Raw genomic sequence first — 17,418 nt, 5'->3', positions numbered from 1 at the left:
TCTCTCTTAGCAACATAGTTTTTGGGCTCAACTGTGGTTGTATGTCAAGGACTACCTGTACTTCTTGTCCTTCTTTGTGACAGCACTCAAGTGTTAGAAGACAACTTTCTCCCTAATCCTTCTCTTTGATAGGCTAGCCCAGGGGTAGACAACCTTGGCTCTTTTATGACTCGTGGACTTCAACCTTGCATGTCTGGCTCAGGAATTCTGGGACTTGAAGTCCACGATTCATAAAAGAGCCAAGGTTGCCTACCCCTGGGCTAGACCTACCTGTTAACCTCCAGATCCTTTATCGTTTTTGTTCTCTTCTCTGCACATGTTCCAGGGTTTCAATACCTTTTTTGTTTCATGGTGACCAAAATTGGATGCGGTATTTTAAATGTGGTCTCACCAGAGTGATGTAAAGCAGTGCTATCAGTTCTCAATATCTTGATGGTACACTTTGGTTGATGTAGCCTGCTTTTTTGTCAGCTTCAGCAAATCGTTGCCTCATCTTTCAGAATCCGACCATCAGCCATTCCCATGACATACTAGTATTCACACAAATGGTAACAGTGGTTATTTAGATACAATTCCTTACTATTTGCACTTACCCTTTTTTTTCCCCAAAGCAGTCATGAAAGCATCCTCTGATCTATCAGAGAATTCCTCTGGGAAGCTGGTCATTACTTCTTTCACAGTTTTGAATCCAGACAGCACTACTGCAAGGTGAGGTCCACCACTCAAGGTGTATATATTTCCATATCGTTTTACAGGCTGCCAAGAGAATCAAAGTTCAGAAATGTTATAATCAAATAAAAGAGATTATTTATAAGGGGTGCTCTCTGAGTTTGCTTGTTTTCTTTTCTTTCGTTTTATTACCCTAACTAGGTGACATCATCAGTGCTAGTAAAGAGTGCTGTTTGCTGTCAGTTTTTGTTCTGATGCCTTTCATATCTGGGTGGGAATGGCGGTCTTAGGATTCTTTGGTGAGACTGTTTACTAATGGCTCTGTGGCGGCTTCTTGATTGGGGTTTTGCTTACTTCATTGTTAATCTGAAGTTGACCTTGGAGTTAATCTATGCTGATCTGAGTGCTGATTCCTGGTGGAGAGGTGCTTGTGGAAAGGGATGTCTGTGGGGGCCGGGCAGGGTTGAGGGAGATCCAGGGGTCTCTGGCAGGTGGGGCGGTGGGAAGAAGGCTCGTCCTATGGGGAGAGGCGAGGCAAGGCGAGGCAGGGCAGGGGTACCATTCTCAAAAGGCAAGGTAAGGCAGGGGTTGGGGTGGCTGCTGCATGACACCATCGGCCCCTGCACACAGAGGCCAGCAAGCGCATGGGTGCTGAGATGCATCCGGCCACATGGGACCTCGGTGAGTTAGCAGACGGCTGGTTGAAGAGGGATGGTTTCCATCTCTGGGGCATGGCGCACGTGCCCACAGAGAAGGCTCTGAGTGGCACATCTGGAACGCGTGCCATAGCTTCACCACCACTGGCATAGTCAATAGATGTTGTTGATGTCTATGTGATCTATTGATTATGTATCTACATGTCTATTGAGCATTGATTATTTATAGTTAATATGTCACTTATAGGAGTGATGTTTGCTGTCAGTTTTTGTTCTGATGTCTTTCATATCTGGGTGGGAACGGCGGTCTTAGGATTCTTTGGTGAGGCTGTTTACTAATGGCTTTGTGGCAGTTTCTTGATTGGGGTTTTGCTTACTTCACTCTTAATCTGAAATTGACCCTGGAGTTAATCTATGCTGATCTGAGTGCTGATTCCTGGTGGAGAGGTGCTGGAATCTTTTTTCTCTTTTGGGCTGTTTGATAGTCTCTTTTGCATAGTCCAGTGATGGCGAACCTTTTAGAGACCAATTGCCCAAACTGCAACCCAAAACACACTTATTTATTACCAGGTGTCAGGTGGGCGTGGCCCACTGGATGGGCATGGCTGTGGTGGTCATGGCAGATTGGGTGGGTATGGCCAAGGTGATCATCTCAATGTTGCTTGTGGGGAGGAATGTCTGTGGGGGCCGGGCAGGGTTGAGGGAGATCCAGGGGGTCTCTGGTAGGTGGGGCGGTGGGAAGAAGACTCATCCTGCGGGGAGAGGCGAGGCAGGGTGGGGTGCCATTCTTGCAAGGCAAGGTGAAGAAGGGGCTGGGGTGGCTGCTGCCTGACACCATTGGCCCCTGCACACAGAGGCCAGCGAGCGCATGGGTGCTGGGATGAATACAGCCACATGAGACCTTGGCGAGTTAGCGGGCGGCTGGTTGAAGAGGGATGGTTGCCATCTCCAGGGCATGGCGCGTGGGCGCACAGAGAGGGCTCTGAGTGCCGCCTCTGGCACGCGTGCCATAGGTTCACCACCACTGGTGTAGTCAATAGATGTTGATGTCTATGTGATCTATTGATTATGTATCTACATGTCTATTGAGCATTGATTATTTATAGTTAATATGCCACTTATAGTCTTTCCTAAATCTTCAGTTCTAAGATTTTTCACCATAAGCAATTATCTGTTCTTTAGAAATTTATTCCCCCCAACCCCAGATTCCTGCCAAAAACTTTTGCACTTGTATTTCCTTTATTTTCCTGGGGTGTGCCTTTCTCTTTGTTTCTGCTTCAAACATCTGTTTCCTCCATTCACCCTTGTCTTGGATGAGAGATGGCCTTCTCACTGCCCAGTCCTCCTGTGATTGACAGATATGTGAGCCACAGCTTGTCTATGAGTCACAACCTTTGAACACTACCGTTTGGATGGTCTTCCGAGGCTTTCTCAACCTCTCTGCCTTCTGCTTTTTTCAGTCATCCATTCCTCAACTTTCCAACTGCAGTTCTATTGACAGAATGTTCTAGAGACTTGGGCTGCTGAATTAAACCTGAATTAAAATTGGCCACAAGAGTAGTACTATCCATATGAATTATTGGGTAAGGTGTTAAAATAATGGATCAGCTTTCTTTCTTTCTTTTTTTTGGTTCTGTTTTTATTTTATTAAACAAAAGTTAAAATACAAAACTCAAAAAATATTTTAAAAAAAATAGAAAACAAACATTTTAAAAAATCATTAAAAGTGCACCCTTTGAGAAACTGACCCCAAATTTTTAAAATTCTATATCTATTTGCAAATTATTAATCTGTCATCTATATATTATACTGAGAAAGTAGATAATAATAATAACCATCATCATCATCATCATCATCATCATCATCTCTGACACATGACTGGATAATCAAGTGCCTAGAAATAACAGGAGTCAGTAGAAACATCAGAAAATTTGTGCAAAGATCGATGGCACAATGGAAGACACAGTTGCAGATCAATGGTGAGAGACTGGGAGAGGTTAATATCAAGAGAGGAATATTTCAAGGAGATTCATTGTCCACCATTACTATTTGTTATTGCACTGTTTACTCTGTCAACAATATTGAATAACTCAGGACATGGCTATCAAACATCAAAAACATCTACCAGACTATCCTATCTCCTTTACATGGATGATCTGAAGCTGTATGGAAAAACATCATCTGAAATAGAATCGCTACGTAACACTGTCCGTATATATAGCCAAGATATTGTTATGGAGTTTGGCTTGGACAAATGTGCCACACTTACTATCAAACAAGGAAAAGTAGTGAAAACTGAAGGAATCAAGATGCCCCACGAAAATAACATTAAGAGTCCGGATGAGGAAGATTACTACAAATACTTGGGTATCCTTCAAGCTGACAACATCAAGCACACTGAAGTCAAAAAAAGATTAGAGGTGAATACATCAAGAGAGTGAAGAAGATCTTAAAGTCCAAACTCAATGGAGGAAATACCATAAAGGCAATCAACACCTGGGTAATTCCAGTCATTAGGTACACAGCTGGAATAGTGGACTGGACTCAAGCAGAACTAAAAGCAATGGATAGGAAGACCAGAAAAATAATGACAATGAATCATGCCCTTCATCCACACAGTGACATTGACAGACTTTATCTACCAAGGCAAATAGGTGGGCGTGGAATGCTACAAGTACATCAGATGGTTGAAGAAGAAAAAATGGCTTTGGAAGAATATCTGAAGAACAATGATGAAGATGCACTGAAATTAGTATATCAGGAAGGTTTACTAACTACTGGAGAGGCCAAACTGGCCTACAAGAAAGACCAAATGAAGAACAGAATAGAGGAATGGGAAGACAAAGCACTACATGGCCAATACATTAAAAAAATAGCTGGGAAAGCAGATATTAACAAGACCTGGCAATGGCTAAGAGCAGGAAAATTGAAGAAAGAGACCGAGGGACTAATTCTGGCTGCACAAGACCAAGTCTTAAAGACAAAGGCATATAAAGTCAAAATTGAGAAGATAGCAACAGTCAGTAAGTGCTGCCTATGCAAAGAAGGTGAGGAAACAGTGGACCACTGGTAAGCTGTTGCAAGAAGATTGCATAGACTGACTACAAGCAGCGGCATGACAAAGTAGCAACAATGGTGCATTGGAAGATCTGCAAAAAATATCATTTGCAAATATCAGTTTTTGTAAGCGAAAACTGGTGGGATCATAAAATAGAGAAAGTTATAGAAAATGATAAAATTAAACTGCTCTGGGACTTCAGAATTCAAACAGACAAGCACCGGCAACATAATACCCCAGACTTAACAATTGTCAATAAGAAAGAAAAAAAGTCTGGATAGTGGACGTGGCAGTGCCTGGAGACAGCAGAATAGACGAGAAAGAACTGGAGAAGATAACAAAATACAAAGACCTACAAATAGAAATAGAAAGACTGTGGCAAAAGCAAGCAAGGGTAGTACCAATAGTCATAGGCTCCTTGGGTGCAATCCCAAAACAACTGGAGCACCACTTGAACACATTGGCATTGACAAATTCGCTATTAGTCATTGCAAAAGGCAGCCTTATTAGGAACTGCTTCCATCCTGCGACGATATCTGTAATACCATCAAACATCCACATCTGCCTATCCCAGGTCCTGGGTAAGGACTCGATAGGTAGAGAAAATGCCAAATCCAGTCTGAACATCTGGCTGATGTTCATGGTCATGCCTCCTGTTCATGGAGGGTGTCAGTTTGCTTCATGTATGGATTGGAGGGGTTTAAAGTGGCTAATGATGCAGCTGTGGTCTGGCTTCTGGTTTGTGGTCGTGCCTCATCATCGGTGTGGCTTTGGGTTTGCTTTTTGCGTGGATGTGTGGGTGTGACATCCTGTGTGGTTTTTGTGAGTGTGGGTCTGGTATCATTTTTTGTGTTAGGGAGTCGTTTGTCAATAAGGGCGGGTTTCCAAATGGCTGGTAGGCGGGAGGTATCATCTCGCTTGTTCATGCTGTGTGGGCGTTTTTCTATCTCGATGGCTTCTCTGATTATTCTGTTATTAAAATGTTCACTTTTGGCAATGGTTCTGGTATTTTTAAAGTCAATTTCATGTCCTGTGGCTTTAAGGTGTTGGACCAGGGAAGATGTTGGTTCCTCTTTTTTGACTGAGTTCTTATGTTCTTCAATGCGTGCACTTATTCTTCTGTTGGTTTGTCCGATGTATGTGGTGGGACAAGTGGTGCATGGGATTTCGTATACTCCTTGATTTTCTAATTCAATTTTATCTTTGGGGTTTCTAAGGATGGTGGATATTTTTCTGTTTGTGCAGAATGCTGTTTTGATGTTGTGTTTATGGAGGATCTTACTGATTCTGTCTGTGATGCCTTTTATGTATGGGAGGATGGCTTTGCCGTTTTCTTGTTCTTTGTCTTGGATTTTAGTGGGGGTTTCTTTTTGGATTAGGTTTGTAATCTTATTTCTATGGAATCCATTGGATGTTAGTACATTGGTGAGAGTGTGTAGTTCGGGTTTTAGGTGTTGTTCGTCAGCTAAGCGTTTTGTTCTGGAGATGAGTGTCTTGGCTACAGAGTTGATCTGTGCTGGGTGGTGGTGTGAGAGAGCGTGCAGATAGCGGTTTGTGTGTGTTTTCTTCTGGTAGATGGTGTGTCCTAGGGAGCCATTGGATTTCTTGTAGACTAAGACATCCAGGAAGGGAAGTTGGTTGTTAGCTTCTGTTTCCATGGTGAACTGTATTTTGGGGTGTAGGCTGTTGAGGTGTGTGAGGAAGTTGTCCAGTTTTTCTTTCCCATGTGGCCAGATTATGAAGGTGTCGTCTACGTATCTGAGCCAGAGTTTGGGTTTGTGATCCGATTTTTCTAGAGCTTGGGTTTCAAAGTGTTCCATGTAGAGGTTGGCAATGACAGGTGAAAGGGGTGATCCCATGGGTGCTCCCTCTGTTTGTTTGTATTTTTGTCCATTATAGATGAAGTATGTGTTGGATAGGCAGTGGTTGGTCAGATCTAAGATGTGTTTGGGGGGGTTATATTTGTTTTGGATAGCTGTCAAGGCTTCTTTGATAGGCACTTGGGTGAAGAGGGATATGACATCGAAGCTCACGAGTAGGTCGCTGGGCTGTAAGTTTTGTTTCTTTATGATCTCTATAAACTGGAATGAGTTTTTTACGTGTGAGGTGATGGATTCTGCATAGGGCTGTAGTTGTTTGGCGAGAAATTTGGCTAGGTTTTGTAGAGGTGAGCCTATGGAGCTGACTATAGGTCTGAGTGGGGTTCCTTCTTTGTGTATCTTGGGGAGACCATAGAGTTTGGGGCATCTGGATGATTTCTCTCTGGGAATGATTCTTTGCTGGATCTCTTCGCTAATGGGGGAGGCTTTTATTTTGGATCTGGTGGTTTTTTCCAGGTAGGTGGTGGGATCTGTATTTAGGGGTTTGTATGTGGAGTCTTGGAGTAGGTTGGTTAATTTGGTTTGGTAGTCAGATGTGTTCATAACCACCGTGGCGTTGCCCTTGTCTGCTGGTAGGATTATTATGCTGGTGTCTTCTTTCAGGTTATGTAGTGCTGTCTGTTCCTCTTTGGGTAAGTTGCTTTTGGGTGGCTTGCTGATGCAGAGGATGTTGGTGATTTCGAGTCTGATTCTGTTAGCGTCGTCGGGGTTGATTTTGGTCAGGCTGGTTTCAACTCCACATATAATGGTTTCAGTGGGGATGTGTTTGGGAGCGACTTCAGTGGGGATGTGTTTGGGAGCGACACCCTCCATGAAGAGGAGGCACGACCACGAACGTGAAGCCAAAAAATAGCAAGGCAGCCCAAAATCTTAAACCCCTCTGCAACTCAGACTAACCTGAGCACAACCAAACAGAACACTCCCCCAGCCAATCAGAGCACAGCCAACCCCCCAGCCAATCAGAGCACAGCCAACCCCCCAGCCAATCAGAGCACAGCCAAGCCCCTAACCAATCAGAACACACCTCCACCCAATCAGAACACAGCCAAGCTCCCACCCAATCAGTTCATACCCCCACTGGCAGTTAAAAGGAAGAAACAGCTAAGACCACACATTGCTGCTCGAAGCACGAAGCTGAAAACACCAGCCTGAAGATGACGAATGGGACTTCATCGAAATGTCGCCAAGACACTTCCAATTTTACGCGGGAGAAAACCCGAACAATATATATATATATATATTCTGAGGTTTTCGCGGGTGTTTGTATGTAGGTCTTTGGTTATTCGGGTTTTCTCCCACGTAAAATTGGAAGTGTCTTGGCAACGTTTCGACGAAGTCTCATTCGTCATCTTCAGGCTGGTGCTTTCGGCTTCATGCTTCTAGGAGCAAACAGCTACAATCACATATTGCTCCTAGAAGCACGAAGCCGAAAGCACCAGCCTGAAGATGACGAATGAGACTTCGTCGAAATGTCGCCAAGACACTTCCAATTTTACGTGGGAGAAAACCCGAATAACCAAAGACATATATATATATATATATATGTTTTCTGAGGTTTTCGCGGGTGTTTGTATGTAGGTCTTTGTATGTAGGTCTTTGGTTGTTCGGGTTTTCTCCCGCGGAAGAAAACCCAAACAACCAAAGACCTACATATATATATACACACACACATATACATACATATACACATTAAAGGTAAAAAAGGATATATGCAGTGTTATCTTCATTTTAGATATCAGAAGGGTTTTGCGGCTCCCCATGTTTTGTTTTCTGTGGGAAACGGGTCCAAGTGGCTCTTTGAGTGTTTTGGGTTGCCTACCCCTGGGCTAGAACAAAGATCCATAGAGCTTTTGAAATAATTATAAAATGTCTAGCTTCATTTAGGCAGAATGAAGGAGAAACCTCTCCTCTCTGAAGAAGTGGTTCCATTTTCAAACATTTCTTGGTAAGACTGAACTAGAATCTGTTGCCTAAAATCTCAGCCCCATTTATTTCACATCTTACTCTGTGAAACGGTGATGAGCAGGTCTTGGCTTGGATATTCTGACATGAAGAGGAAAATAATCAAGTGTCATCGCTATCATTTAATTAATTATATTCCTCGTCATGCAAGAATATTTACTAGGTTAATACATTTTTCTACAGTTATGTTACAGAGAAAATAATTGAGAATGATTTTATATATTGTTGGTTAATTATTGAGAATGAAATACCTTACGAAAATAATCTTCACGAATCCAAAGTCCAGAAGCCCAGAAGGTCCCAATGAGAGGAAGAGCCAAAGGACCAGGAGGCAAATGTCTTTGGATCCAAAGTTGTCTCAGGAAGAAGAGAATCAGCAGAGCAAGCAGCAAAACAAACAAAATTGTCCCTACAGCCATCATTTTTCTGGCTTTTTGTTTTTTTGATGCTCACTTGTGGATCTGAAGATGGTTGTATCCTTTTGTCTGATGCTTTTTTTCTTCGTGTTTTATATACTCCATTGATGGGATACGAATAACAACATGATGCTAATGATCTGCCTCATTTGTGCTGGAACTTTGTCAAGAAGATACTATCACATTAATTCAGGTTAATGAGGTTGCCTCTGATCACATGCCAGAAAAATAATTCATGAGATTCAGTCGCCAGTTTTTTAAACAACTTGTTTTCCCAGGTCAACTCATGGGAAATTAATACTTAGTAATAATAATAATAATAATAATAATAATAATAATAATAATAATAATAATAATAAAGTTGGAAGGATGATGCTTTTTTTTCTTCCTGTTTTATATACTCCATTGATGGGATACAAATAGCAACATGATGCTGATGTTCTGCCTCATTTGTGCTGGAACTTTGTCAAGAAGATACTATCATATTAATTCAGGTTATGCCACAAAAATAAGTCATGAGAGTCAGTGGCCAGTTCTTTCAACAACTTCTTTTCCCAGGTCAACTCATGGGAAGTTTAATAATAATAATAATAATAATAATAATAATAATAATAATAATAATAATAATAACAACAACAACCCCCAGTGAGGCACTACCTTGACGTGGTTGTGGGGCTTGTGTACTCTGAGGAAGATGAGAGCTATGCCAGAGGTTCAACCATACTGGACAGGTCTCATCAGAGGAGTCAGACAAAGAGTGTCTCTCCCATAAAAAATATGGTGAGACGTAAATTTCAGAATGCCATACCGGCTCGGATGTCGCCCGGGTTAACAAGGTCCGCGCTAGATATTGGAGTTCCTGGATATCTGGTGAAAAATGGGTTACAGGACTCAGGACTGTTGGCTGAGCAACCAGGGCCAGCAGCTGCAGAACTACTGGAAGAAAAGGTGTTTACCCGTCGCAGATACACAGTGATGGAAAACAAAGAAATAATGATCTGTTACTACAGATCAAGTCCAACAAGAAGAGGATATCTAAAACGAATGCACCAGTTCTGGAAAGAACAACATCCAGAATCAGAAATAACAGAACAGAGACTAGCAGATCAACGCCGATTTATAACACGAAATAAAGTATTACAGAAACAGAATTGGACGAACTGCAAAGGTTTACCCAGGGCAAAGAAATCAAAGCCTTACAAGAAGTAATTCAGAATGTAGAGGCAAACCAGGGGGAGTTGGCAGTGAAAGAATCCAGTAGAGATATACAACTGTTCTCATTTGGAAACCAGGCACCTCTTCCTCAGGAAGAACAAAACCCTCTAACTAAAGAAATAAAAGAATTGAAACAAAGAATAACTGAGCATCTAGAACAGCACAAAAACAACAGAATAAGGCTGCCTGCATTGAAGCTTGTTCCAAAGAAACAGCTAGCACAAGCATTAAAAGATGCAAATACTGCAATAGCAAGTATAAGCACCAATTCACTGCAAGAAACAAACCAACTAATGTACAGCACAGCTGCAGTTATAACTGAATACCTGGGATGCAAAATCAACAAAGAAGAAAAACAAACAAACAGTGCACCAGAAAAATGGAAGGTGAGACTAGAAAATAAGATCAGCAAGTTAAGATCACATGCAAGCAAGCTAGAACAGATGAAAGAAAAGAAGCTGAAGAACAAGAAGACCAAAGAATACCTAATCAAGAAATACCACTTAGAAACAAGGAAGATCAAGGAAGCACTGGAAATAATAAAGCAACAAATAACAGCTATAGCCAGGAAAATCAGTAGATATGAAGCTCGAATTGCAAACTATAGGCAGAACCTCCAATTTCAATCCAATCAGAAACGTTTCTACCAATCCATCAATGGAGAAACTGCAAGGAATCAGTCAGTACCTGACAAGGAAGAAACAGTGCAGTTCTGGAAGCAGATATGGGATAACCCAAAGAAATACAACAAGGATGCGGCTTGGTTAAAAGAGGTGGATGCAAATAAAACAGAAGTTGAAATGAAAGAACTAGTAATAACAACAAAAATGGTAGAAAAAAGAGCAAAGAAAATCAAAAATTGGTCAGCACCAGGTGAAGATGAACTACATGGGTTTTGGTTGAAACATCTAACTGTTATACACCCACTCATTGCCAAACAGTTCAACAATATACTACAAGGAGGAGAAATTGAAAAGTGGCTAACAACTGGGAAAACCTACCTAATAATGAAAAATCCAGCAAAAGGGGCAACACCAGGTAACTACAGGCCAATTACCTGCTTACCAACAACTTTCAAATTACTAACTGGTGTAGTAGCTGATGCAGTGCAACAGCATCTAGTTGAAAACAATCTCTTTCCACCTGAGCAGAAAGGAAACCGCCCCAATAGCAGAGGAACAAAAGATCAACTCCTAATAGACAAAATGATCTTGGAAAACTGCAAGAGAAGGAAGACCAACCTGAATGTGGCATGGATTGACTACAAAAAGGCATTTGACTCTCTGCCACATGATTGGATAATCAAAGTGCCTAGAAATAACAGGAGTCAGTAGAAACATCAGAAAATTTGTGCAAAGATCGATGGCACAATGGAAGACACAGTTGCAGATCAATGGTGAGAAGCTGGGAGAGGTTAATATCAAGAGAGGAATATTTCAAGGAGATTCATTATCACCATTACTATTTGTTATTGCACTGTTTCCTCTGTCAACAATACTGAATAACTCATGACTATCAGACATGGACTATCCCACCTCCTTGACATGGATGATCTGAAGCTGTATGGAAAAACATCATCTGAAATAGAATCGCTGCTCAAACACTGTCCGTATATATAGCCAAGATATTGTAATGGAGTTTGGCTTGGACAAATGTGCCACACTTACTATCAAACAAGGAAAAATAGTGAAAACTGAAGGAATCAAGATGCCCCACGAAAATAACATTAAGAGTCTGGACTGAGGAAGAGTACTACAAATACTTGGGTATCCTTCAAGCTGACAACATCAAGCACACTGAAGTCAAGAAAAAGATTAGAGGTGAATACATAAAGAGAGTGAAGAAGATCTTAAAATCCAAACTCAATGGAGGAAATACCATAAAGGCAATCAACACTGGGCAATCCCAGTCATTAGGTACACAGCTGGAATAGTGGACTGGACTCAAGCAGAACTAAAAGCAATGGATAGGCAGACCAGAAAAATAATGACAATGAATCATGCCCTTCATCCACGCAGTGACATTGATAGACTTTATCTACCAAGGCAAATAGGTGGGCGTGGAATGCTACAAGTACATCAGATGGTTGAAGAAGAAAAAATGGCTTTGGAAGAATATCTGAAGAACAAAGATGAAGATGCACTGAAATTAGTATATCAGGAAGGCTTACTAACTACTGGAGAGACCAAACTGGCCTACAAGAAAGACCAAATGAAGAACAGAATAGAAGCATGGGAAGACAAAGCACTACATGGCCAATATATGAAAAAAATAGCTGGGAAAGCAGATAATAATAAAACCTGGCAATGGCTAAGAGCAGGAAAATTGAAGAAAGAGACCGAGGGACTAATTCTGGCTGCACAAGACCAAGCCTTAAGGACAAATGCATACAAAGTCAAAATTGAGAAGACAGCAACAGACAGTAAGTGCCGCCTATGCAAAGAAGCTGAAGAAACAGTGGACCACTTGGTAAGCTGTTGCAAGAAGATTGCACAAACTGATTACAAGCAGCGGCATGACAAAGTAGCAACAATGGTGCATTGGAAGATCTGCAAAAAATATCATTTGCCTGTAAGCAAAAACTGGTGGGATCATAAAATAGAGAAAGTCATAGAAAATGATAAAATTAAACTGCTCTGGGACTTCAGAATTCAAACAGACAAGCACCTGCAACATAACACCCCAGACTTAACAATTGTCGATAAGAAAGACAAAAAAGTCTGGATAGTGGACGTGGCAGTGCCTGGAGACAGCAGAATAGACGAGAAAGAACTGGAGAAGATAACAAAATACAAAGACCTACAAATAGAAATAGAAAGACTGTGGCAAAAGCAAGCAAGGGTAGTACCAATAGTCATAGGCTCCTTGGGTGCAATCCCAAAACAACTGGAGCACCACTTGAACACCATTGGCATTGACAAATTTGCTATTAGTCAATTGCAAAAGGCGCCTTATTAGGAACTGCTTCCATCCTGCGACGATATCTGTAATACCATCAAACCATTCCACATCTGCCTATCCCAGGTCCTGGGTAAGGACTCGATAGGTAGACCAAAGCCAAATCCAGTCTGAACATCTGGCTGACTGTGCGATGATCAATAATAATAATAATAATAATAATAATAAAAAATAATAATAATAATAATTGCCTGGAGATAGCAGAATAGAAGAGAAAGAACTGGAGAAGATAACAAAATACAAAGACCTACAAATAGAAATAGAAAGACTGTGGCAAAAGCAAGCAAGGGTAGTACCAATAGTCATAGGCTCCTTGGGTGCAATCCCAAAACAACTGGAGCACCACTTGAACACCATTGGCATTGACAAATTTGCTATTAGTCAATTGCAAAAGGCGGCCTTATTAGGAACTGCTTCCATCCTGCGACGATATCTGTAATACCATCAAACATCCACATCTGCCTATCCCAGGTCCTGGGTAAGGACTCGATAGGTAGACAAAATGCCAAATCCAGTCTGAACATCTGGCTGACTGTGCGATGAATGATAATAATAATAATAATAATAATAATAATAATAATAATAACAGAATACCTGGGATGCAAAATCAACAAAAAAGAAAAACAAACAAACAGTACACCAGAAAAATGGAAGGTTAGACTAGAAAATAAGATCAGCAAGTTAAGATCACATGCAAGCAAGCTAGAACAGATGAAAGAAAAGAAGCTGAAGAACAAGAAGACCAAAGAATACCTAATCAAGAAATACCACTTAGAAACAAGGAAGATCAAGGAAGCACTGGAAATAATAAAGCAACAAATAACAGCTATAGCCAGGAAAATCAGTAGATATGAAGCTCGAATTGCAAACTATAGGCAAAACCTCCAATTTCAATCCAATCAGAAACGTTTCTACCAATCCATCAATGGAGAAACTGCAAGGAATCAGTTAGTACCTGACAAGGAAGAAACAGTGCAATTCTGGAAGCAGATATGGGATAACCCAAAGAAATACAACAAGGATGCAGCTTGGTTAAAAGAGGTGGATGCAAATAAAACAGAAGTTGAAATGAAAGAACTAGTAATAACAACAAAAATGGTAGAAAAAAGAGCAAAGAAAATCAAAAATTGGTCAGCACCAGGTGAAGATGAACTGCATGGGTTTTGGTTGAAACATCTAACTGTTATACACCCACTCATTGCCAAGCAATTCAACAATATACTACAAGGAGGAGAAATTGAAAAGTGGCTAACAACTGGGAAAACCTACCTAATAATGAAAAATCCAGCAAAAGGGGCAACACCAGGTAACTACAGGCCAATTACCTGCTTACCAACAACTTTCAAATTACTAACTGGTGTGGTAGCTGATGCAGTACAACAGCATCTAGTTGAAAACAATCTCTTTCCACATGAGCAGAAAGGAAACCGCCCCAATAGCAGAGGAACAAAAGATCAACTCCTAATAGACAAAATGATCTTGGAAAACTGCAAGAGAAGGAAGACCAACCTGAATGTAGCATGGATTGACTACAAAAAGGCATTTGACTCTCTGCCACATGATTGGATAATCAAGTGCCTAGAAATAACAGGAGTAAGTAGAAACATCAGAAAATTTGTGCAAAAATCGATGGCACAATGGAAGACAAGTTGCAGATCAATGGTGAGAAGCTGGGAGAGGTTAATATCAAGAGAGGAATATTTCAAGGAGATTCATTATCACCATTACTATTTGTTATTGCACTGTTTCCTCTGTCAACAATACTGAATAACTCAGGACATGGTTATCAAACATCAAAAACATCTGCCAGACTATCCCACCTCCTTTACATGGATGATCTGAAGCTGTATGGAAAAACATCATCTGAAATAGAATCGCTGCTCAACACTGTCCGTATATATAGCCAAGATATTGTAATGGAGTTTGGCTTGGACAAATGTGCCACACTTACTATCAAACAAGGAAAAATAGTGAAAACTGAAGGAATCAAGATGCCCCACGAAAATAACATTAAGAGTCTGGATGAGGAAGAGTACTACAAATACTTGGGTATCCTTCAAGCTGACAACATCAAGCACACTGAAGTCAAGAAAAAGATTAGAGGTGAATACATCAAGAGAGTGAAGAAGATCTTAAAGTCCAAACTCAATGGAGGAAATACCATAAAGGCAATCAACACCTGGGCAATCCCAGTCATTAGGTACACAGCTGGAATAGTGGACTGGACTCAAGCAGAACTAAAAGCAATGGATAGGCAGACCAGAAAAATAATGACAATGAATCATGCCCTTCATCCACGCAGTGACATTGATAGACTTTATCTACCAAGGCAAATAGGTGGGCGTGGAATGCTACAAGTACATCAGATGGTTGAAGAAGAAAAAATGGCTTTGGAAGAATATCTGAAGAACAATGATGAAGATGCACTGAAATTAGTATATCAGGAAGGCTTACTAACTACTGGAGAGACCAAACTGGCCTACAAGAAAGACCAAATGAAGAACAGAATAGAGGCATGGGAAGACAAAGCACTACATGGCCAATACATGAAAAAAATAGCTGGGAAAGCAGATAATAATAAAACCTGGCAATGGCTAAGAGCAGGAAAATTGAAGAAAGAGACCGAGGGACTAATTCTGGCTGCACAAGACCAAGCCTTAAGGACAAATGCATACAAAGTCAAAATTGAGAAGACAGCAACAGACAGTAAGTGCCGCCTATGCAAAGAAGCTGAAGAAACAGTGGACCACTTGGTAAGCTGTTGCAAGAAGATTGCACAGACTGATTACAAGCAGCGGCATGACAAAGTAGCAACAATGGTGCATTGGAAGATCTGCAAAAAATATCATTTGCCTGTAAGCAAAAACTGGTGGGATCATAAAATAGAGAAAGTCATAGAAAATGATAAAATTAAACTGCTCTGGGACTTCAGAATTCAAACAGACAAGCACCTGCAACATAACACCCCAGACTTAACAATTGTCGATAAGAAAGACAAAAAAGTCTGGATAGTGGACGTGGCAGTGCCTGGAGACAGCAGAATAGAAGAGAAAGAACTGGAGAAGATAACAAAATACAAAGACCTACAAATAGAAATAGAAAGACTGTGGCAAAAGCAAGCAAGGGTAGTACCAATAGTAATAGGCTCCTTGGGTGCAATCCCAAAACAACTGGAGCACCACTTGAACACCATTGGCATTGACAAATTCGCTATTAGTCAATTGCAAAAGGCGGCCTTACTAGGAACTGCTTCCATCCTGCGACGATATCTGTAATACCATCAAACATCCACATCTGCCTATCCCAGGTCCTGGGTAAGGACTCGATAGGTAGACAAAATGCCAAATCCAGTCTGAACATCTGGCTGACTGTGCGATGATCCACCATAATAATAATAATAATAATAAGCCTTGGGTGCAATCCCAAAACAACTGGAGCACCACTTGAACACCATTGGCATTGACAAATTCGCTATTAGTCAATTGCAAAAGGCGGCCTTACTAGGAACTGCTTCCATCCTGCGACGATATCTGTAATACCATCAAACATCCACATCTGCCTATCCCAGGTCCTGGGTAAGGACTCGATAGGTAGACAAAATGCCAAATCCAGTCTGAACATCTGGCTGACTGTGCGAGGATCCATAATAATAATAATAATAATAATAATAAAGTTGGAAGGGACCTTGGAGGTCATCGAGTCCAACCCCCTGCTCAGGCAGAAACCCTACACCATTTCAGAAAAATGGCTGTCCAGTCTCTTCTTAAAAACTTCCAGTGTTGGAGCATTCCCCTCTTCTGGAGGCAGGTTGTTCCACTGGTTAATTGTTCTAACTGTCATGAAGTTTCTCCTTAGTTCTAGGTTGATTCTCTCCTTGGTTAGTTTCCATCTGTTGCTTCTTGACCTGCCTTCAGGGACTTTGGAGAATAGCTTGACTCCCTCTTCTTTGGGGCAGCCCCTGAGATATTGGAACAGAGGAAGACATTATTTTTTAAAAAGTCAAGGGTTTTGTAATCCATTTTGTCCCAAACATTATAGTATACCAGAATTATTTTAAAATCATAGTGTACCTCATGGGCCAAAGAGATAATATCCAGTCCAGGGTTATATCTCATACATATCCTTGCAAGTCCAATTTTAGGACATTATCATAAAAATAAAACTACCTCAATTTTGCTTAGAAATAAGGGAATGTCTTCATGGAGGGTTCATACAGTTCAGAACCATTTCTGGTGCTGTGCAGCCTTTTGCAACTAAACTAAGTGTAATCCTTGTGCTAATAAGGAGGGCTGTTGTAATAGATTCTGCAACATCTGTTATTGGTTGAAAGGTGCCCTTAATACAAGCATATAATTATAGATCGAGAGCTATAAGTGTTTAGAAATACTTATCTAAAAACAATGTCACCAATCAGCTGCCTAACCCATTAGCACATCTGAATATGATACATGCTAAAGTTTTAGCAGCGACAATTTACCTAACTCTGAAATTTCAATAGAAACCACATGGCTTGAGTAGGCCCTAGCCATCCTTTGTGATATTTTGTTTTGCTTTATGGTCCAATATTTTTGTTTTCTGTTGAGTCCTCGAGTCAACGGCGAATG

General features: G+C 40.9%; 1 protein-coding gene across 3 annotated transcripts in view; it reads right to left on the bottom strand.

Moving 5' to 3' along the window:
* LOC120306747 (cytochrome P450 2J2-like) overlaps positions 1-17,418 on the bottom strand; it is a 65,250-nt gene that overhangs the window by 23,099 nt on the left and 24,733 nt on the right. The window contains exons 1-2 of one of the 3 annotated variants that reach the window (XM_039340525.1): positions 8,477-8,772; positions 594-756 (exon numbers count right to left, since the gene is read on the bottom strand). In XM_039340525.1, coding sequence (XP_039196459.1) covers positions 594-756; positions 8,477-8,647 — 334 coding nt within the window. In that variant the 5' untranslated portion in view covers positions 8,648-8,772. Of the gene's footprint in view, positions 1-593; positions 757-8,476; positions 8,773-17,418 lie in introns of those variants that run through there. The other 2 variants (XM_039340524.1, XM_039340526.1) reach the window with 2 other exon arrangements.

The sequence above is a fragment of the Crotalus tigris genome, unplaced genomic scaffold (genome assembly GCF_016545835.1).
Source record: "Crotalus tigris isolate CLP2741 ecotype Arizona unplaced genomic scaffold, ASM1654583v1 scf7180000017752.986373038:1224578, whole genome shotgun sequence".
NCBI classification, from domain to species: domain Eukaryota; kingdom Metazoa; phylum Chordata; class Lepidosauria; order Squamata; family Viperidae; genus Crotalus; species Crotalus tigris.
The sequence above is the reverse complement of the archived record's forward strand: the minus strand, read 5'-3'. Positions and strand labels throughout refer to the sequence as shown.